This window comes from Pterocles gutturalis, unplaced genomic scaffold (assembly GCF_000699245.1).
Source record: "Pterocles gutturalis isolate BGI_N339 unplaced genomic scaffold, ASM69924v1 scaffold14818, whole genome shotgun sequence".
Taxonomy (NCBI): Eukaryota; Metazoa; Chordata; class Aves; order Pterocliformes; family Pteroclidae; genus Pterocles; species Pterocles gutturalis.
In genome coordinates this window covers 18,742-40,718 of record NW_010120711.1, presented here as the reverse complement: position 1 = coordinate 40,718, position 21,977 = coordinate 18,742, and the positions used below count along the sequence as shown (strand labels likewise).

The following is a 21,977-nucleotide window of genomic DNA, read 5'->3' as shown; positions in this document are numbered from 1 at the left end:
TGTGCTCTAGATGTTACTGCAGGTTCGAACAGGGTAATGAACATGCAAAAGGGAAAAAATAAGCAAACCTCAAACACAATTAGTTTAGCCTGAAGTCAGTGACAGGGTTGGTTTCACAGGAATTTAAATGATCTCTTAGGCCGTTACACTGTAAAGCTTCCTGCAGAAGCAGTGCTCTGTACCTGAAGACAAAATCACCACTTGATTCACCAAACTGGACTTAATTAAGTAACTTTTTTCTGTGAACAAGTGTGAGCTGATTGGTTCTGTGGAAGCAAAAGGACAGACATCTTTAGTTTTTCTTTAGAAAAGTAACAGTACTTGTCATGGCAAAGACATGTACAAAGAAGTAGAAGCCAAAATATGATTTCAGTGTTTTAAGACTGACTGTAACAAATAAGTACACAGCCAATGACCAAATCTGTATTGATTCCAACATGCACAGTCCACGCCAGCGAACGAAGAGGGCCCAAGCCTGCAGTCTGACCACAAACATAATTCCAGGTTTCAGTTTTCCAAAGTCCCCAACTGGTACTTGGGACTGCAGCCCCTTACTTGGTTTCCACGACACATCCAGTGCATGCAAAGCACTGTAATTCCTTTGATGCAGCGTGCCTCTCGATCAGTGCAACAATCCCATGATGCTGGTTATCATCCCTCTGTACTTGGGTCCTTGTCTTCCCAGGTGCGGGATGAAAGCACAGCTTGTCGTGTGAGGAGTGCTGTGGGTCCAGCGGAGAGGTAAATCAATAGCCATTGCCAGGATCACTGCTTGGGAACGAGAGCTTGCAACAGGCTTTTTGAAGAGTGTAAATAAAATAAGATGAAATAAATAATTATGACTATCAGATGAAGGAATTCAAGAGTCTGTCTCACCTCCTGCAGCACACGTACATACATGGGGATTAATTCTCAGTTCTGTCCTGGGGCATTAGCACTGTTAATAGCGATTATTTCTATTATCTCCAAATTTACTAGCCACGGCCGTGCGATTCAGGAGGGGTGTATGTGCAGCTGGTGTAAGGTGAAGTCCATCTGCCTGACAAGGAACTACTGCACTTCGGCGCTCCACGATCCCGCGGCCACAAACCAGGCGCTTCTCATCCAGGGCAGCCAGATGATACTCACAAAAATCGATCAGCGATGCCACTTGCTCATGAAGTGGAAGGGACTTGAATTTTTTCTGAGCCAGGCAGAAGAAAGCTTCAACAAAGGCTTGCAAACACATTCCTGCAAGGAAAAGGTGTTTATAGGAGATTCACTGCCCAGTGTTCTCTAGCAAACTGCGTTCTTTAAACATAATGATATCTCTGTTTTCTTTAGCACCAAGGTCAAACATGGGCGTGCTGGGTGTGGACACATACAATCATGTTGGTTAATATCTTTTAAATTAAACAGCAGCCATCTGGAATGCTCACTAGGAAAAGAAACTGCCTGTCCTTCAAAAACCAAAAGACAAGGTTTTATTTGTATGTAATGTGCACACGAGCTCATTCCATGTTTCAGCACAGGGCATGCCCAGGCTGGGTTACGGACGGGTGACACTCACTGTCACTGAGGCTCCTTGTTTAACCAACATCAGCCTGACCAGCAGCCTGGCATCCACAGGCAAACCCATACAGCAACAACTGATTTAAGCTGTTGTACAATTAAAATTGGTGTCACATCAGCCTTGATGTCTGCTGCCTCAGATATTAAATTGAAACCAAATGAGACATGCGGTAACATTCTGAGCTTCAAGGAAAACAATCCACCGGGAGAGAAAAACAAGTTTATACAGGCACCTGAATTGGGTCATTTAAACCTTGTATTTTTAGAGATGGACCTAAAACAAAAGTTCAGATGTGGAACTATTGAAACAGTATGTCATTTCAGTCTGGAGCACTATAAAAATAACCCCATTACCAGGTAGCACCGAATCGCAGAAGTGAGTTTATTTGAAGTGTTGCTTTCCCTCTGCAAAGATTGCTCTTGGTACCAATCCCCAGCCTTCCTCTCGAAGGTGACGAGGCCATCTTCTCAGCCATACCCAGGAACTCTACAAGAGTAGTTTTGTTTCCACTGAATGAAAGACAATTTAAGTGTGTACAAAGGGAAAGCAAGGCAGTGCCAAAAAAATTCTCTGCTATAATAAAACTCTCTGCTCTGCCCCTTCACAAAGTCCCCTGCAGAAGGCACCTGCTGCAGTACAGACCCTTCAGGTGTGGTTTGATCACATCTTGCTAATAACACAGTACCACAGCCAACGGAAAGGGGCTGCATATTAGCACTAATTATTGTATTTAAAACCTTGAAGTAATACCTACTTTCATTCTTAATTAAGAAGCCAGACCACAAGTGGTTCTGCAGAACGCCAGCACCAAGGTACAGTTACAGCCGCTTTGTGCTTGAACTGGCTCTCCCAGTTTGAACATACACTTAAGATTATTTTTTGGGTGAGATATTGAAAGGTTTGGGCTTTTTTAACTTAATGTTGGCTTATTGATGCTGCAGGAAAGGCACCTTTTCAAAATATTACAATTACATTCTGAAGTATAATTTCTTTCAACTAAGACTGCGGCTGGGGTCACTTCTGATCTTGGCTGTCCAAAAGCTCACAAAGGAACCGTTGGGTTATCTGAAAGCAGCAGCTGCCAGCTCGGGAAATTATTTTATCAGTCACGGTGAGCCGCAGGCAGGGAAAGCACCTTTGGTAGCACACACACTTCCTCCCCCGTAAGTGGCACTCATGTGAAGCACTTAATGACAGAAGTTAGAAGCTGCTGTTGTACAATAGTCACCGCGTTGGTTCCGGCTGGAAGTGGGGCAAACGCCAAGCCAAGAGAAATGGCTGGGTTTATGCAGGAGATGTATTTATGGGGGTGGGATAACAAATACAAAAGTCAGTCTCAACTTGGAGACTTGATTCTTTTGCTATTTTAGCATTTTTTTTAAAAAGATGCAGGAATATATACATTGATGCCCATGTTCAGCTTCTTATATAAAAATATAACTTGCACCAATTTCTGGGAAGATGCCAGCTGCAGCTGTGACTAGCTGTGCTAGTTCATACCGGCCGCATAGAGGTGGATTTCTTTATCCCACACTGATTGAAATGGAACCTTGGCAATCCTCCTTGACAGCCACGAGGAACAGTGGTATAAAACCGCCCAGAATACTTCAGCTGCTGTTTTCCTGCTATAAATAGCTCAAAAAAATGATGTCATGAACAACTTCTCGTTGTTGAGATGGGAATATGAGCGCCATTGACATTATTCAACATTTTACAAAAGCTATGGAAAAATTGCCAAATTTACGTACTTAAGTTCATATAAAAATGTCAGAGCAATTTTAGAAATTAAGCTATCTATTAAATGGTGTATTTAGGGCATTAATATAACAAGAAAATAATCCCTGAACTGTGCTATTTGATAGATTACCATCTCAGATCTAAAAATGGGACCAACGCAGATGGGGAGGTCATTCACTGCTGAAGGCTGGGTTGGCTGTTTGTTTCTCTAGCAAATTATACCGGTTTTCTTCTGTTGATTCATTTTCAATAGATTTTGTTCATAAAGGTCAATAACAAACTCACCAGCTCGTCGTTAACACCTCACAAAATGATACCTAAAATACATGGATCAGGTGCCCATGAAGCTTTAACGCTGCAGCAATAGTGTGCTGCCACTTAAGGAAAAAAAAACATACTCAAACATTTAGAAAAACTAGGTTTGAAGAGGTTTTTTTTGTTGAGAGAAATCTTTTCTAAACTTCAACACAGCAAATATTTACATGAGAAAGTTATCTCCCTGATCTGCACGTACAAAGTCAGCGCTGGGGTCCCAGGGTTATCGGGGTGGATCCAAAGCTATTGTCACCGTTCCTCGCTGCGGGAAAGTCATTACATCTACGAACAGCTCTGCTTTAGTGTGAGCAGGAGATAAGAGCCAAACTCAGGAAAGAAGAAAACACTGGCATTTCAATTAGTTTGTTTTCCTTTGAAAGGAATTTATGAAAAATCTGTCTTAAAAGCCCAAGAAGTGAATGTGGACGAAGCCCACCATGGGTACAGGTGAACTGCAGAGAGTTTAGAGCAACTTCAGACTGAGCAATGGGATTTATACAGCAGGGATCTGGGCAGTCTGAGAGAGAGCTGGTTTTTTCAGGAGTTGAAAATGATTTTCATGTTTATGTATAAATCCAGAAAAAATAACCAAACAATGTAATCAAACTTTAAACAGAAACCCAAAGGCATGGCTGGAATGCTCCCTCTGGCCGGCTTATTAAACTGTGAGAGATTCCTTGTAACAGGTTAATATTCTAAACGCCACAGTGTAAATAGGAAAGGATTTCTGTTCCATTTTGCAACCACTCAACTGCACTATCAAGAAGATAAGTGATGGTAACACAGTAAATGAGCAAGGAAGCTGGGAATAGGATCACACAGTTTAAGAAATATTTTCCTTTTGGCTTTAAAACTGTAGAAAATCCTTACTGCTGTTTAGCAAACAACATCCCACAGCCTTTGTTCTCGCCTGACATCTTTAAGTGCTGTATTTTAAGTTTAATGCATATTCCTAAGTTAGAAATAAATAATTTAAAGGAATGATTTGTAACGTTTCTCCCCGAGGCTGCTCAACGGGGAGGACACTGGGTGGCACGCTGTGGGATGGACCTGGCACCGCCTGCAGAAGGTGCCTGTGAGCGGCTGAAGGACAAGTGACTCGTTGCTGGGGTAGCTGAATTTCGGATAAAAGCCTCTCAGCCATTCTGAGTACACTCCTGCACTGAGCTTTACAATCCAAGCTGGATGTAAAAATGTTTACAAGTGACTGAAACTGACTCATGCTCCCATATGAACACACAGGAGCACAACTTCCAGTAAGGGGGCTTGTAGCAAAAAGCGCTGCGACTCTTCCTTAACAAGAGGGTATTTACTAGCCGAGCACTGTGCGAGTCTGTGCAGAAACCCACTGCCCTTCCCTTACCCATCGCCAGGGCAACGAAGGTGACAAAAAGAGAATACACTGTTGGGCAGGGGGAGGAGAACTCTTTGGAAAAGGAAAAGTAATACTGGTAGTTTTGTTTGTCCCCAGAGTAACCTGTTTGGGGAACAGAATTAAATAAAAAAGAGACGTTAAGTGTATTTATCCCTACCTCCTGCACAGCTTTTTGGTTGGTTGGTTTTTGATAGACCATGGAAAAGCCACTCTATGGACATACCTTCCTGCACTGTAATTAAGTTGGAGGTTCCACAGGGAATGTTTTTAAACACATCTCTGCAAACAGCAGCAAGAATTATAAATGCAAAATTGCAGCCATAAATATGGCCCTGGATAAGACTTGTTCCAATAAATAAATTGAAAACTAAGAGTGATCTATTCTACATATAAAGGGAAAGTGCCACAGAACTAAACAGAAGAGTTTGTTGCACATGTACATGCCTCAGATGTGCACACCTTGTTCCCATTATTTTTACTGAATGTTTGAGGTGTGCTTGAGCTCCCAAAACTACAAAAAACCAGCTGCCATAGTCTTCAAACACAAAACAGTGTTACCTGATTCTTTGTGGTCAATTCCCATGCTATTCCACCTTCTCGTGATATCAATATACAAGATATCTACAGAAGCCATTGAAAAACTGCTGTTACTCAGTTTGCAGTTTCTGTTAAAAAAAAGACAAAATAAAGAGAAAATTCTGATTATGTCCAAACTTCCAAGTTACGAAAAATTCTGCAAGGGCAACGGAGAGAACATCAGGAGAAAAGTTTACCCATGTCATACGTACACGCCCACGGTATCATGCTTACTCTGATAAAACACAGCATTAAGTGTCCACATCTGAAATGGTAAAGGTCCTGAATTTTTCACATCTCCTGCATGTACCTAGTCCTGCTGCCTGCTGGGATCACACAGGCACCACTCTGCCCGAAGCGGCTCTGGGCAGGAGGAGCAGCGGCTCAGTGGGAGCAGCCCACTTCGATGCATTTATCTCAACCTGGTTTGCACGTGCGATCTCATGGCAATCTCAGGCCACAAAAAGGCAGCAGGGCAGATGACTGATTAACCAGCTTATTTTGGTTTTGCAACAAAGCAGGGGAAAAAAGAAAACAAAAAAGAAATAAGAAAATCCTCAATATTTCAATTAAAAATATGAGTTGACAGTTACACACAGCCTTCTCCTGGGCTATTGCTAGCGCTCTTTGTGAGGCTGTAACAGAATGGAATCAACTGGGACGTTGCAAAACCCAGCACCAACCTGCACAGACTATCTACGTGAGACAGAGCTTGCCCAGAGAAATATTCTTTTATCTGCCTGACTGATGCTGTTTGAAAAGGGTTGGAGGAAAGCTTTCAGGCAAAGAATTATTTCTTCATGCCTGACCAGGGAACAGATTTACCCTGGGCGTTACCGAACGCTGCCTGGACAGCAGCAGCGTCTCTGGATGCATCTCGGGCACTGGGCGATAAGCACATGCAGGAGATCTGACACTTGTGTGGCCGGAGCCTGCGGTGTGCTGTTGATCAGGATATGAGAACTGTCCATCTGTCCAGGATTTCCAGATGTCTGGCAGCCTGGCTGGAACTCGTGCACGTGCCAAAGAGCTGGCCAAAAATTCTGGCCAGAAAAGAAAAGAAAGCAAAACAAAACCAAAAACAAACCCCAACCCAAAACCTGGATAATTTAAAAGAATCTTACTCTTCAGTGGTCTAAGCAGGGGTCCCTTAAAACAGAGTCGAAGTCTGGCCTAGATAGTCCCCCACAAAATTCTTGGGCAACATCCAAGCAAGGACCAGTTTTCCCTTTTAGTTATTTTTTAGAATGAAGAAATTATTGAAGGGGAACAGATTTTGATTAGCTAAAATTTGAGTGGACAGTTTCTGCAACCACTTGCCCCCACACACACACAAAATCACACTTGGGCACCATTTTATTACTGCAAGGTGGCACAGCACACACCTTAGAAACATGACCGTGTTTCTGAAATGAGTGGGAATGACAGCATTTCAGGAAAGGGCCATATAGATGGTGTAGATCCTCTGGGAAAAAAATAAACAGAATATTTGCCAATATTAAAAAGCTTAATTTAATATGCATTAGGAAACTGCAAACACTGTTTCATTGAGATATGACAATTTATTTTAACAGACTTAAAAGAAATGTTGGCATTTATTCTGTGTTCCTCTGACAAGTGCCAAATTAAGGCTGGGCTAAACAATAGAAAATACAGAACTGGAAACAATCCCGTACTGGTCTGTGGATAGAGCAGATGCCTTCAGTCTTTTTCTATATATTGTAATTTGTATAAATCAAATTGTTTATATTCATTCCTGAATGCTAAATGGATCTGCATAGAAACAGGATCTGTATTTTAAGAGTACATCTGCTGCTGCTGCTGCTTTCCTTTGTCATTGTCAATGAAAGACAGAAAATGAGATATTTGTACCATGACTAGAACAGATATATCCATAAAAAACAATGAAAAAAAACCTCAAAAAGTGTGCGAAAAAAATAAATTGAGTTCCTTGCCATTGCAAGTTGCAATTTCACAATGCAAATCCTTAGCACACAACACATCAGCAACCAGCATTTGGGAACCCTTTCCTGCAGCCTGGGGCCGATGGCTGTGCCCCCCCAGCCAGCGGAACCACATCTCAAGTGACCCAGTTTCGGCTGTCACTTTTTCACAGTGGTATTCCTACAATTTACTAGGAACATGACATGTTGACCAAGGCTGCAAATAGTATCTCCCAAAGTATCACTGATCTGCTGTAGAATAAAGACATGGGAAAAAAAAAAAAAAAAGAATAAAGACATGGAAGAAAAAAAATAATAAAGACATGAAAAAAAGACTGTTCCTACTAGTCCTAGTTCCTACTAGACACAGTTTCATAGGTCAGGTATTTTGGGAGCTTAGAATTATAAAAATATATCTATTCTATTAAAAAAAGAAAAAGAAAAGGGGGGAAAGTCGCTTTGGAGGGCATTACTAAACATACAAGCTAAAAGCGTGCCACTGTTAGCACCTGCGTTTATTCAACAAAACGTAAGGTAAGCCCAGGGACAGCAGCACTGCCCCGCGGGATCGGGACCTTCTGACTGCTGGACTGCGCTTTAAGTAATTCCTAAAGAAATCCACCTTACTAACCTTATAAACGTTCGGAAAGCTGTTGGCCCCAACTTTGTTGTCCCTTTTACACCAAGAAATCGGATGAACAGCGCAGCCACTCTGTCCACAAGGCGCAGGTAGTTGAACTGCTTGGCGTACTTGGGGAACACCTGCTTGAGGCAGAGGGAGGGGAGCCCAGCCTCCGGGCTCCGCGTGCCCTCGCGTTCCGGTCTGTCTGCCCGACCGGCGCCCAGCAGCTCTTCGTTTGCTTCTGACACGTGCTCCAAAGGCTGACACCTGTAGCACATAAAATAATTGCATCTTCTGTTAAATTCTCACAAGAATGCATATTCTCTCTCTCTCTCTGGATTTTGTTTTCATTATAAAACATTTTATGAGATCTTTACAATAATGAAAAATCAAGAACAAATACTAAGGCTCCCTAAAGCAGAAATCATGTTGCAGGAGTACTGAAAAGGATAACGAGCTGATGCCAAAGACAACACCTATAATTACACCTGACAAAGAGATGCCGTGCCATCACCAGGTTAATTGTGGGAGCTGCCATCACCTCGTAAATCCCCTTGAAATGAGCGGGAGCTGGGCACTATCATACCATTCTTCTGTAAGTTTTGAAATTTTGTTTTTTACTAAACCACTCCTTTATCAGCATCTTGGGTTTACCACCCCAAGAAGGTAAGAGCGGGTGCCGGGTCACTGAACACCGCACGGTCACCCTGACCCCGGACCTTTGGCTGCTGTGTCCTAGGCAGAGGTCAGCAATTTGCTATGCTGGTATTAAACGGCCACAAATTCTAGCTGTGTCCCTTCTGGGCACTGCCCAAGCTGCAGACCAGACGGAAAACATGACCAGTGTTGAGAAATTCAGGGCATGGCTATGAATCCAGCTACAAAATTATAAAAATGAGTATTGTTTGAAAAGATTTAGGACCTCAAAATTATGATGGTATAAGACATATGACTTTTCAGCATTTTCTGCAGAAAAAAATGTAGAAAAAAGATGAGTTTCATGGAATTTAATGGAATATTTAATGGGAAATTCTTAGAGATTGTAATAATCTAATGATATTTACACTTATTTTCCAATAATGATTAGAAGCTTTTACCTTCCCTGATAAGTCAGGTACAAAAAGTACAGTCAGATATATTTGCAAAGAAGAAATTCCAGCAATACATTCAGAAGCGATACAGTTTGCATCAATGCATACAGGCACCACTCAGAAGACAATTTCTGGGCAATCTCATTATTTTTTCTTCAAATCCTCTGTGCATTCTGTCAAAATACATTATTTCATCTTCATTGTCGTTGCCAAATTCCCTAAATAAAGCTGATCCAGATAATGATGTTCCAAAATAAATGTTACATGTTTATGCAGCATGACATATTTGTATTTTATTCCCATGTTTGACATATCTAGATAAAATTCAAGATTGCTATTCTCATAAGTTCAGAAAGTCTGATAGCTGATGGTAATTATTTGGCACGCACTAAGCAGGTTTTCATTCTCTTTCAGTCATTTTTCTAAGTACCCATCGTCCAGAACAAGTATAATTCACATTTAGGTACTAAAAAAATTAGTGCTTTTACTACATTGATCTGTTGTGTTCCTGAGCAGATTTAGTGTCCTTCAAAAAGCTCTGTTCCAGCAGAGGATAACAACCAACACCGTTACGATCCACCCACAGCACCGTAGAAGTTATTAAGTCAAACCTACAGGAAATGTGTACCTTCCGACTTCGACTGCAAAAGGCAGATTTCCTCAGCCCTCATACAGCCATCCTGCGGCCAGTCATCCAAACCAACATCCCCGTGGGATTTGTGGCCTCTCTTTTCTACTCTATTTCCATGAAAGACGTTAATCCCTTGCCAGGCTGTGTCCCCTTTCAGTATAGAATACTTCAAAGTTATAATTTTAACTTCTAGGGAGAGGTACGTTGAAAACAAATGTACGGCAGCTGTAAGACAAGGGGCCCTTACAGAAAAAGAAAATAATAATTGAAAAAAAAAAAAAGAAGTTATGAATTAAATTGTGATCTCTTAATTTCTAAAAGACACTTTCAGGGTCAAGTTTCCAGCCCTGCTGGAATGTGGGCTCTGAACTCCTCCACACGTCCCAATGTCACCTTCCCGGGGCAGCAGGTCACCCCCACCGCAGCACTGGCCAAACCAGAACCACAGACGCGACTGCTCAGTGCAGAACCGAGGCTGGAACCTCTCCCGGCACCAAATGCCAGCTCCAAGATTATTTCTATGAACTCTGAATGTCAGAGGTTGCAGCAGTTCTTTGTAAAAAGCATCCGTGTCCAGCCTCCTCTGGGGGCTCAGTGTGATAACAGCCAGGCCATTCCTCCTCGGACGGGGCGTCGCGCTGCGAGTCACAAAGCATCTGTTCTTCTACGACTATTGTTACAAACTTCTAAAATAATGGTACTGCTTTTGTGTCCACACGTGCATCCATCAATATTGAGTATCTGTAAATGTGATCATTTTTTGAGATTCTAAAAGGTCTTAAAAAAACTTAGGTACGGTTTGGGTGATGTTCCTCTTTGCTGCAGACAGCAAAGTATAAAAACAATGTTATTTTTTAGTTAAGTAAAGTTTAAGGTGATAAATTATTAGTTTTCTTCTTTCTCATATAAGACTGGACAGTGGTTTCACCACCATGGAGTACCCTCTGGCTGCCAGAAGAGCGAGAGTACGTACAGCCAAGAAACAACAAGCATGCAGGCTTCTATTTTTAATCTTAAAAGGTCTGTTGGTGAATTTAAAAATTCAAATCTTCAGCCAGTTGAACTAGAACTTGACCAACTGTGAAACCTTGTACTCAACAGGAGAGAAGGTTGTGTTGTTTGTAACATAACTCTCATTTTAATGACGCCTGGAAGGCATGAACCCTTTCTCATTCTAAATTAAAGAGTGTTTGGGATTGTCCATTATTCATTCATCGTTAATGTTTTCAGTTAAAAAAATATAAAGCTTTACTTTAAAAGATGCAAGCAGAGCTGAGGAAGTTGCATTAGGTTTCACTTAATGTTTCCTTTCCTAATGCACTACAGCTTCATCAATTTGATCATATAATTTGCATTTTTTAATAAAACGAAGACTTACTGAAACAAACCCACACAAGAGCTTGTCCTGAACTGATACATCGACTCACCTACTCTGCACACTCACCTGGACTGCAAACATTTACACTGACTGTATTCGGAGGATAATTCTCCACTGCTACCACAGACACTACTTCAATAAAAGTTTATTTTCTGTAGATCTATTCAACACCCTTGTACGCACCCAATCTCAATGGGGTCTCAACACAACTAATTCAGACCAACTGCCTCGCCAGGTGTATTACAGCCAGACTCCGTTCCTGTAAAAACAGAATTTTACTGGGATCTGCACATTTTTGCAAGGAAACAGTGCACACCAGATTTTTAGCCCTAGTGCTAGATAAATTACGCTCACTTGCAATGCACCATTACTTTTTCTTTCGTGTTTCACTCCCATCTGCCATCGTCACCCCAGAAGGGCAACAGATGACACAGCTCCCCAAGGGCCAGCAGTCAGCGACCGGTACGAGCACTGGCAGCACAGCTCTGGAAAGCTGAGCCCAGCTCAAAGTCCAGCAGCAACCGATAGGTCAGGGGGATTGTCACCTCCATTTCGACCATTAATTCATCAGTCAGTTGGGGAATAGAGAAGTACACATTTCTGAAATGTCACCTGTCAGACCCAACATGACACTAAAATCTCCTACGGGTATTTACCATCCAGTCCTTTCTTACTCCAGCAAGTGACTTCCAAGCAGTATCCTATACACCGGCTCACGCGGGGCTTCCCCTTGCACAACAGCCCCAGCTGTACAGTCACGCTGTGCCCTCGTCTCCCTGCAAACCTCGCACGGTGTCTGTGGACAGGCGCCGCAGTGAAGCTGCGGGGAAGGGATGAGGAACTCCAGATCTCCAGGAGGAGAACCTTGCACGGGTTTCCTCCATTAGCTCCTTTCTCCTGGGATTTCCAACAGGCAAGGGGAGGAGAAGAAAGCTGAGCCCCGCACTTTAGAGCTGCTGCGCAGGATTCGTTGTTTTGACTGACGCAGCTGAGTCAGGCTAAATGAATGGAAGGTCAAATATAAGGTAATGCTTCTGCTGCCATACAGAATAAAAGCAAAGCTTAATTTACATACTAACATCTGACCTCAATACATTAATTTCTCTAATTCTGCAGCTCACGACAGATCTCTCTTTAGAAATTATCAGCTGTGGTGACAATATTAACTGCATCTTTAAGAAAGAATTTCAATTTTAATAAAGCTTATGGAAACATCTAAGACTAAATCACTAAAAAATTTATTCTCCTAGACAATTTAGCTGCTGTGATCTTAGTATCTTCCAGATCAGAAAGGGGTTAATTTTAGGGTGCTTGAAAAAGAAATGCGTGAAAAGAAGTGTTTAGGTTTCCAACGAGCCTATGACACAAATCAGAAGTCAGAAAGGCTGCATTAATGCCCTTGTATTTCAAAGTAAAGCTCAACCCCATGAACCATTTCAAACCTGATATCCAACACTGCAAGCGCTCGCCAGTGATGCCGCGATTAAATCTCGTTTCGTTAAACTCCTGCCCCAGTAGGTGATGACAGGAACCAGTACAGCAGCACAGCACAGAGGAGAGACTTCTCTAGAGATACCAAGCAGACACCACACACCTGGGGTAACCATCCAGCGGGATGTAACAGCTGCACTTGACCTCTGGTGTTATTTCTATACCATTCCTTAATACATCATTTAAATCATTATAGTGAAGAAATGCATCTGAGGAGTCTCAGGTGCAATGTGCTGAAAAAAAAATAGTTATTTCCTAATTATTAACTGAGATTCTTTATTTCCAACTTTCTCTTTTTAAGAATAATGATAGTATCAGTCTGCATTAGCTAAAGATTTATTATTTTTCATGTACCAGAAGCAGTGAATGCTTATGCTACTGCCTGTCATCTGAGTGCCGCAGAAAATATGGCATTACCGTAATGAAATAACCCATAAACAACACCGAACCCGCACCGAAGGCCTTGGTTCCACTGCAGCAAAAAATTACTATAGAACAAAGATCATTAAAGATGGCCCCCAACACTTTATTTTTTGTAGAGGTTGCTTTTATTATTCCTAGTAGATTTATTTGTGTTCACGATTTGCTTTTAAGGTACTTATGTGCCTCATTATTTCTGCAGAGTTTCTTCTGTCTCTTCAGACAAGAGTGCCTTAAAAATAGTAAATACAGGGTCTGCACCGGCAAACCAGCTGTACAGCCTGATAATATACTGAAACCAAAGCAAATTAGACCACCAAGTGTCTCATGGTACAACAGAAAAAAAAACCTAAACCCCATGGTACTTCTTCTCATGTGGAAATGATTCTTAGAAAGCAGTCATGGTGCTGCTGGGGTGGAAAAGGAGCTTTGCCCTGCCCTCCAACGGGGGAGAAGGCAGCAGTGCAACTGCGTTTTATCAGCCATAATCCTCCTGTTGAAGCAGGTGAATGCTACATACACAAAACACCACTGCTGGTACGTCACTGGCTTTGTGCTGGCATTTTGTGGCAACTGGGTGCTAGGCAGTTTTCGTGCTTTCTCATTTTTTCAGAGACGAGAGACCAATTATTACTTAAAAATAAGCCAATCATCTCTCCAGCTAAAAGACGACTAGCAGCAGAAGTTAAATTATAGAGAACACCACTGCCCCCAATACATTAATTTCTGTCACTCTGTCACTGTAAAAATTTACAGCAGATATAATCTCTTTGAAGGGGGATCGAGTCATAGAAAATACGAGCCTAGTTTTAAATAGAATTTTAATTTTAATGAAAGCTTCAGGGAATGATGTTTATGCTGCTTATCTTTCATACCTGGTGATTAAATTAATTTATACTTAATGGAAGAGGATATTTCTAATCCCTAGACAGGCTCAACATCTGTCTGTGACTATGTTTTTGGAAGCCTTAAGCTGCTTGTGATTGATGTAATAAAACCAGGATCCTGCAGAACTGACACCTGAAGGATATCTGTAGGAGGGAAAATGTTATTTTTCTGCTCGATGCCTATGCTTCAGTCAAGCTAAAATCCCAAACACTTAATTTTGCTGTCCCTTAAAAACTTGCTTGGCACTCCCTCACCGTGATTATACGAGTATGAACAGGGGAAGAAGCAAACAGTTCTCAGATGTGGTTATGATCTAATATTCCCACCCATTATGTGCAGTATCTGAGAACACGTAACTTTCTGATGGCCTGAAGCTGATGAGAATAATAAAGCTTCTGCAAAAATCAGAGAAATAATCTCCATTTTTCCTTCTCTTCTCATCCCATGTCTATTTAAGACCAAATGCTAGCAAAATAAATGCTTGCATTTACCCTACAGGTACAACAAGAAAAAAAAAAAAAAAAGTCTTGAAAAGTAAACATCTCGCCAGGAAAAGATATAATTTGCAACTTGGTCCCAACAAATCACAGTATTCCTGTAGAAGGAAAGAAAACACACAAACAAATTGGTATTTCCAGCTGCCATGTATATCCATGTTATTTTCAAGTGATGCTGTGATGCTCCTCCAGGGAGGAGAGCAGCTAGCAGAGGATATCACAAAGCAGCCCATCAATATTATCACACGCTGGAAAAATCTACAGAAGTTCAAAACAACACAGAATGGAGAGTGGAAGACCTTGAAGGTGGATGGAAGTCAAGTAGCAAAAGAAAAACAAAACCTCAAAGCTGCAGGTTTGGGTGCTTCATCTAAAACTGATAAGATAGTGCCCACCGTTGCCCGAGTAAGTCTCCCCAGAATAACGAGCATTTACACATTAACCCATAACGCTGGGAACTTGCCAAAGGAGTGCAGTAATATTTAAACTCCAGTACTGAATCCGGTGTCTTGTAAGAACGTCTGACGCATTGCACTGCATTTTTCAACACAAAGAAACTCTTCAGACTGAAAAGCACATGACAACCTCATTCAAATTGTATTGTCTCATTTTTGGTATTTAGAAATATCTAAAAATCATGCAGAAAAAAAAATTGCTTCCCTTCAAATTCCAATTAGTGGTAGAATTAAGCTTTTTTCAGTGCTCTCCCCAAATCATGCATCCCAAGTCAGCGAAACCTGCCGGCTGAGATACCCTCTGCAGCCAGTGGAAAGGACCCTCAGCTACTTCAGTCCATCATAAAAAAAGACCGGAGTGCATTTTGTTCAGAGTACGAAGCTTAGACTTGCATGTTACAGTGCAGTGAATTAACGGTCTGCATAAAATGTAAACACATAAATGAATTGTGTTATTTCTTATAACACCACGGGGTAATTAGATCATTAAACTTGCTCTCTAATTCACAGCTGCACCAAGACTGGCAACTTCTTGCTACGAGTTCTCCCATTCCTAACCCTGACATGTAAACACATTGCAAATAAATAATTCTTAGAAGGCATGTGCATGTAAGAACTTTCCCCGGGTATCCAGGGATATATGCATTCATTTATTCCATTTTACTGTTTCCTTCATAAAACACCGTTATGTGGCCCTGGAGCCCTGCTCCACAGAAACGATTCATTTCTTTTATTAGTAAGGGGATGTACCTTGGTATACCCTTGGCTGATCGATTTGTTATAACATCTTCTAGGTTGCATGAAATCTTGTTTTTTTTTTTAAATCAATTTGTTTGTGGGCTGTGCCATTCCTGAGAGAACATGAAGCACATATGGCAACTCCACGGTCGCATGAAGAACTTACAGAGATGTAACTGGAAACCAAGACCAAGTACTCAAGGGTCACCCCACAGGTTTCATGCAATCGAAACTATCACAGCTGGACGTAGCTTTAGTATATATAACATACAGAGGGGAAAGATGGCAAGGAGACAGGTCTGAACGGTGACATTTTTATACCTTACACAGAGATCCACCTAGGCATGCTCTGTGTACAGACATCCACACACTGCATACACGACATCTTCAGAGTAAAGACTTGTACACTTAATTTTACAAAAACTAGCTGGTGGGAAGAAATTTAGTATCAGAAAGATTACAGAAAATTAGAAGTCACTGGAGTTGTACATTATAGACCAACTGGAAAAATTAATTTAAAAGCAGAGTTGCTTCAGCGCAGCACAAACATACATTCAAGAAGGTAAAAGGGAAAAAAAATGTCAAATTAAATAAACTTATATCCTGAATTTTAGACAAGGCAATTAAGCTAACATTCTGAAAATCAAATTTCATTCACGAAGTATTTAACTGCAGGCTAATAAAGGAAATTGTGCCATACAGAACAGCCATGAAAAAGCTATCTACTGAAGGGTGCAGCCAAATCGCTGCTCCTGCAGCCAGCCGAGATACCACCCAAAAACTCGATTCTGCTAGCAAGCTGCAGGGTAAGCAGAGGTGAAGATGATTTTGCTGATAGCAGAAACTCCGCTCAAATGATTAGCATATTGAAGTGTCAGGAAAAAAACAATTTGCACTGAAGCCTAACTACTAATCACCTTCCCTGTATGAACGTGTGAATGGAGTGAACCCACTTGGACAGCCAGGGCACACCTCTGCCCCGTGCTTTGAGACAAAAGGAGAAAAAGTGGTTGTAACTTCAAAACACAACAGCTTTCTTGCATTGAAAACTAAAGAGGAAATTACAGCTAACCTGAAGAAAGAAGATGTAGTAATATATCTTAAAAATGTAGTTTAAAAATGAAGTGGTTTCCTTACCAAAGGAAACGACTGCTCATTTTTCCTCTTCTTTGCACTAGACAGGCTGCGATTAATGCACTCCAGCGGAGGAAGAGAGGAGATGGCATGTGCAGAATGAGTACACAAGGCGGAGAATAAACCTACTTTCTTTGCCCATCCGAGGAACAAATTAGGTTTCAATTAAACCAATTTGATAAGCAGACAGTTCCTTCCTCATGTGGAGCGTTGCTGAGCAGCCTGCTTTCCGGCCAGCCAGCACGCGAAGCCGTGCTCTCCTCTGCTCTGGAACTCTCTCAGCGAGTCCCTAGGCACAAATGTATTGGTTTAGCTTTACTACACGACAGTTTTTCAACTTAAGAGTTAGTCCTGATTAACACTGATGAAACGTATCACACTTCCAGAGCTGGATGGATGCCTGGCTCACTGAGGCAGGGAAGCCCAAACCAACCCCAGCCAAGAACTGAAAATTAGTTGGAAATTAATTCTTTATTCAACACACAAACACCAACCCCTTTCAGGCTGGAGAGATGTCAGCCTTGAAAGCTACCTATGAGAAGCTCTGAATGGTGGAAATAACATCTAAGAACATCAAGGACTTCTCTACCGTATTATTTGTTCAAGCCAGTTTACCTCTGAGGTGAAAGGAAACAGTGACTGGCCGTAACAACGGCAGGAACTGCACTCTCAAAGGACAGAGGGCTAGCTCCACAAACACTTCAGTATGCACTAAAGTACTTGATTAATAAGGTCAAAATTGCTATTTGGTTTACATCCTCTCCCATGTAACCTGAGCAAGTTTCTGACCATGCTTCATCTGAACTTTCACCGGTTTCAGCCGAAGCTTACCATCAGCAACAGCTGGATGCAGCAAACACCTGTACAGCAAAGCCCCCAGGGATGCTCTGAAGTATTGCTGAGTTTGTATTAAAAAAAAAAAAAACAAAAAACAACAGCAACAAAACAACACAAAAGAAGCTTACTTTGTTAGCATTCAGTCAGAGCAGGAGCACACACCAAAGGAGCTCCAGCATCGATGCTGTCAGTGACGGAACAAGGCTTGTACAGCCGCCGAGCGCCGCAAAGCTTTGCTGTCGGGCTTTTTATTCCAGCTCAGTGAACGGGACCCCTCGTGCCCCTTCCTGCTGGTTATGAGGGATGCAAAATACAGCGTGCCTCAAGCCAGGTTCTGTTACCATTAAGACTCACTTCTAATCTCTAATCAAATAGCTGAATTCAAAGAGGTGTTGAGAGCCACCGCCCCCACATCCATTTTTATGCTGTTTGGAAGGAGACTGAACAGCCACTCCATTCCTGACCTCCCTCCTTTTTGGGCAAACCTTGAAGATTATAGCAACTTTTGTGGCTGCTCTACAAAGACTAGAGGAAAGTGACACATTCTGATAAAACCTTCCTTTTCTCTTCTTTGTTTTATAACAAAGGTTTTCTTTTCATTTAAGAATCATCATCAAAGGAAAAAAAATAAGAAGGCTTCTTAATGATCAACTGAAAATGTAACACTGTGTGAATATCTAAGAGATGCAATTGCTATAGCACGTTTTGATATATCAGTATGTTTGGAAAGCTCCGACTTTATGGAAACACTCTTGACAGGTCACATTCCTCAGCTGATTTCCAGTCCTTCCTCTGTTGCTTACTAGAAATTTTAGAAAGCAAAAAAAAAGGAGATGTCAATAAAAATGCAATTAGATTACCTGCATCTCAAAACATTGTGATTCGAGTCTAATTGGACAAACTAGTCTCTATGTGCAATTTGATAACACAAACCAGCCTGGTTCACGCCGGAGCTCAGGGCACTGCAGCACGCCAATTACTGCAAAAGCACGCTGCAGTGTTGGACCAATTAACTTCCCAGTGCTGAAAATGAAACCTTCTAAAACTGCAATCCATACCAATTCTTGTCCATTAAAATTTTTAAACGAACCGGGCCTGCCATCAGCTTGCTTGCTTAGTACATTCTGAGCACTTCCAGCTGTCCCTCAATACGGGGTCATCTCAAGAGATTCAAAATAAGACTGAATTCATTCTTTATGTGGAAATTTAAATACAATCTTTACATTCAAGACATTAACACTTAGAATACAACATATGAGCAAACACAGACCAACTTGCAAAACTGGACTGTGAGTAACAGCACCTTCTGCAGCGGTGAAGGTTAAAATGAGAATCATTGTAAATTAATCTGTTGTCAAGCACGGGGGTATGTAGAGCTGTGCCTGTGTGCACTCCAACGATATTCCGTAAGTTCTCCATTTTATTAGCAAAGGACTGTAAAAATAAGAAGATGAAAATAACATCAAAGACTGACATTGAGAAAACCCCTTTTTAAAATCCTAATATGCTGAATACCAAATAGCACACCATGCACCGAGTTATGGCACTGCCCAGAAAATGCAGTGGCTCCGAGCACTCTGCACCAGAGAAAGTAAAAGGCAGAGACCACTGATGACAATCAAGTTGGCAAAATGTGAAGAATGCTTTGCAAGCCTTAGTAACCACCAGGGATATCTACTGAGGAGCATACAATCGGACACAGAGTCTTCCAGAGAAGAATACTGAAGCTTTTCTGTAATATTTTTATACAACAACAATACATAAGCTGACCTCACACACTACTAGGCAGAAGAAGAGGCCGTATCCTGAACACGACTCATTTCGAAAGCCTGGCAATGCATGGGAGAAGCAAGGCATCCTTCTCTTCTCACAGAATGAAAATGGTAGTGGAAGCAAAATGTTTTCTCTAAAGGTCACTGAGTAAACTGGCTGGATCAGGAATGAAAATTGCATCTTTTATGCCCTAGTCCAGAGTTATTTTCAAAAAAACAACTTTTCCTGTAACGGTTTGATAGAGAAAACATTGAGGTGAGTTACTGAATTCCTACTGGATCTATGCTAGGGATACACTTGTAGCTATTTTTGAGGAAACATTATTATTGCTCATGTATTTACGCATTTTTAGTCAATTAAAACATTTCATATTACATGTGAAGTAGAGCCACTTATAAACTGAAAGGTCTGACCTTCTTTCTATCAGCAGATTTTATTTTCTTTTCTATGTCAGGACTGCTGCCACAGCACATTCAAATTACCTGCCACCGTTCTGCACTCAGCATTGTATCCTTGGCTGTACAACACTCTGGTGGTGCTTTCCTCTGAGTGGCTCTTAAACCCAACGTAGAACTACTCTGGGAGTCAAGCACTACCGCATCCTTCCCGTCCCTTCGGGGAGGGACGTCTCACGTTGTAGTTTGTGGAATTTCCAACAGGGCCTGTCCTGATCGAGAGGGAAAAGGTTAAAAGCTCTTAAGGATGGAGCAGATAAACAACTGGAAAAGCAAGAACAGAGGGCAAAGATCAAGGAACCTATAACGTCTGCTTCACAAAACTGAACAGAGGAGCTGAGGCTGGTTCTTCTGGAGCAGGATAAGGGATAGCAGTGGAAATAAATATTCCCCAACTACAGAAAAACAAAGTTAAGGTTTCACTGATCCAAACTGAAATAGCATTGACAAACATCACATTTAAAAGTCTCCCTCCCATGTCTAACTCATCAAAAGGCGCAGAGGCTAATCTAACAGACAAGAATTGATACCGAAGCTGGCAGATTGCCTGATGAAGGAATAAACCAAGAAGCCCTCCAGGAAAGAGAAAAGGTCTAATTCAATGTACTTGCAAAGGGCTTTGGCAGAATGATCCTGAATATGAATGCTGGGGCATTTTGACTGATGGAGAAAAAAATTGTCAGCCTCCAAAATGAACCAGAGTAGAAAGATCAATGTGAAGGAAGCCACAGATATGAGTTCAGGCACTCGGGGCAGAAACGAGGCTCGGAATGAAGAGGTGGTGCTTGAGAAGCATTTGGATAGCTGGAAACCTGACCAGACTTCCAAGTGAGAGCAAAGGGAGAAAGGAATCAACCTAAAGCTCTGGCAGTCAGCTCATAAAGTCAATTAGCAAAGGGAAACCAAATACCGATACTACCATAGCTAGGGGTTTAGTACATGCTTGTTTTATAAGCACCAAACTCACCCCATGTAACGCAAAAGGCACCAACAACCCTGAGCAATGAACCCCTGCGGAACACAATACAGTCACTTACAGAAGTGGAAACTAAGATACATTACAACAAGAGTGAAGAACAGTCATCATCTTCTGGTCAGCGATAGCTGCAACAGCAGTACTCTCCCGGTCAGCCTCTCCATGTGTTCATGCACTGGGTTCTGACCCTCCCAAACCACCCCTGCCACACATTCACAACCTGAGAACACGTACAGTGAGATAAACACAGTAATCAACGGCAAGAATGACTTTATCATCACCAAAATCTAGGATAATCATACTCTCAAGACATTTGTGCACAGTATATTTTCATATTTCCATTAAACATGACACAAACATCAGGGGAGGTTATGGAACTGAACAAAAAATCGCTGGAAAATAAATGGAATACAGCTGCACAGGTGATTTCCTGACTTTTTTTTTTTCCTTCTTTAAGGAAATACAAAATTGCTCCTCAAGATCAAGAAATTAAGAATAGCACTAGGATTTGGAAAATGTCTTTGAAACATATAAAAGAGGAACGTTACTGAAAGGTCTCTTTAAGTACAGACCCACGTTCCTCTTGCAGATTCCTGGACAAGGTCAGACCCATCGGGCACTGGCACAGCAGGAGACATCTCCTACAGACGCTGCACTTCAACATCAGTTACATTTAAGGCAGACAGTACATAAGTAGAAAACATGAATATATTTCTGGACATTAATTTAATACAGACCACATATTCTCCTAGAAACTATTAACTTCTTGTCCTATGTCAGAGAAAGAAATCATTTAAAGTGAGAAAGATGTGCAATCCGCACAACAGAAGAAATGAACCATCTGATCTTGTGCAAGAAAAGAGTAAGATGATCTGTGTAGTAAGTTCTACAAAACCTCAATTACAATTTCTTCCTAAGTGCATAACACTTAGAGGAAAAAAAGTCAAACTGACATACATGAATATTTACAGGGTGCTCTCTGAACAGTGACATCAGGCAGTGTTTGCATGCTGATCTTGCAAAAATTTGAGAGAGACCACATTGGGGTTCCTCCTGCTCAGAAAACGAGTTAATCAGATTTGACATTTGCTAG

The 21,977-nt window shown here is 41.5% G+C and overlaps 1 protein-coding gene across 1 annotated transcript in view; it reads right to left on the bottom strand.

The window, feature by feature from the left end:
• Window positions 1-940: 940 nt before the first annotated feature.
• Window positions 941-21,977, bottom strand: part of TTLL11 (tubulin tyrosine ligase-like family, member 11) — a gene marked incomplete at its 5' end in the record, with an annotated part of 34,561 nt that continues 13,524 nt past the window's right edge. Inside the window, 3 exons of the mRNA XM_010077002.1 lie at window positions 941-1,230; window positions 5,538-5,644; window positions 8,130-8,387. Of these exons, the coding sequence (XP_010075304.1) occupies window positions 941-1,230; window positions 5,538-5,644; window positions 8,130-8,387 (655 nt within the window). The remainder of the gene's footprint in view (window positions 1,231-5,537; window positions 5,645-8,129; window positions 8,388-21,977) is intronic.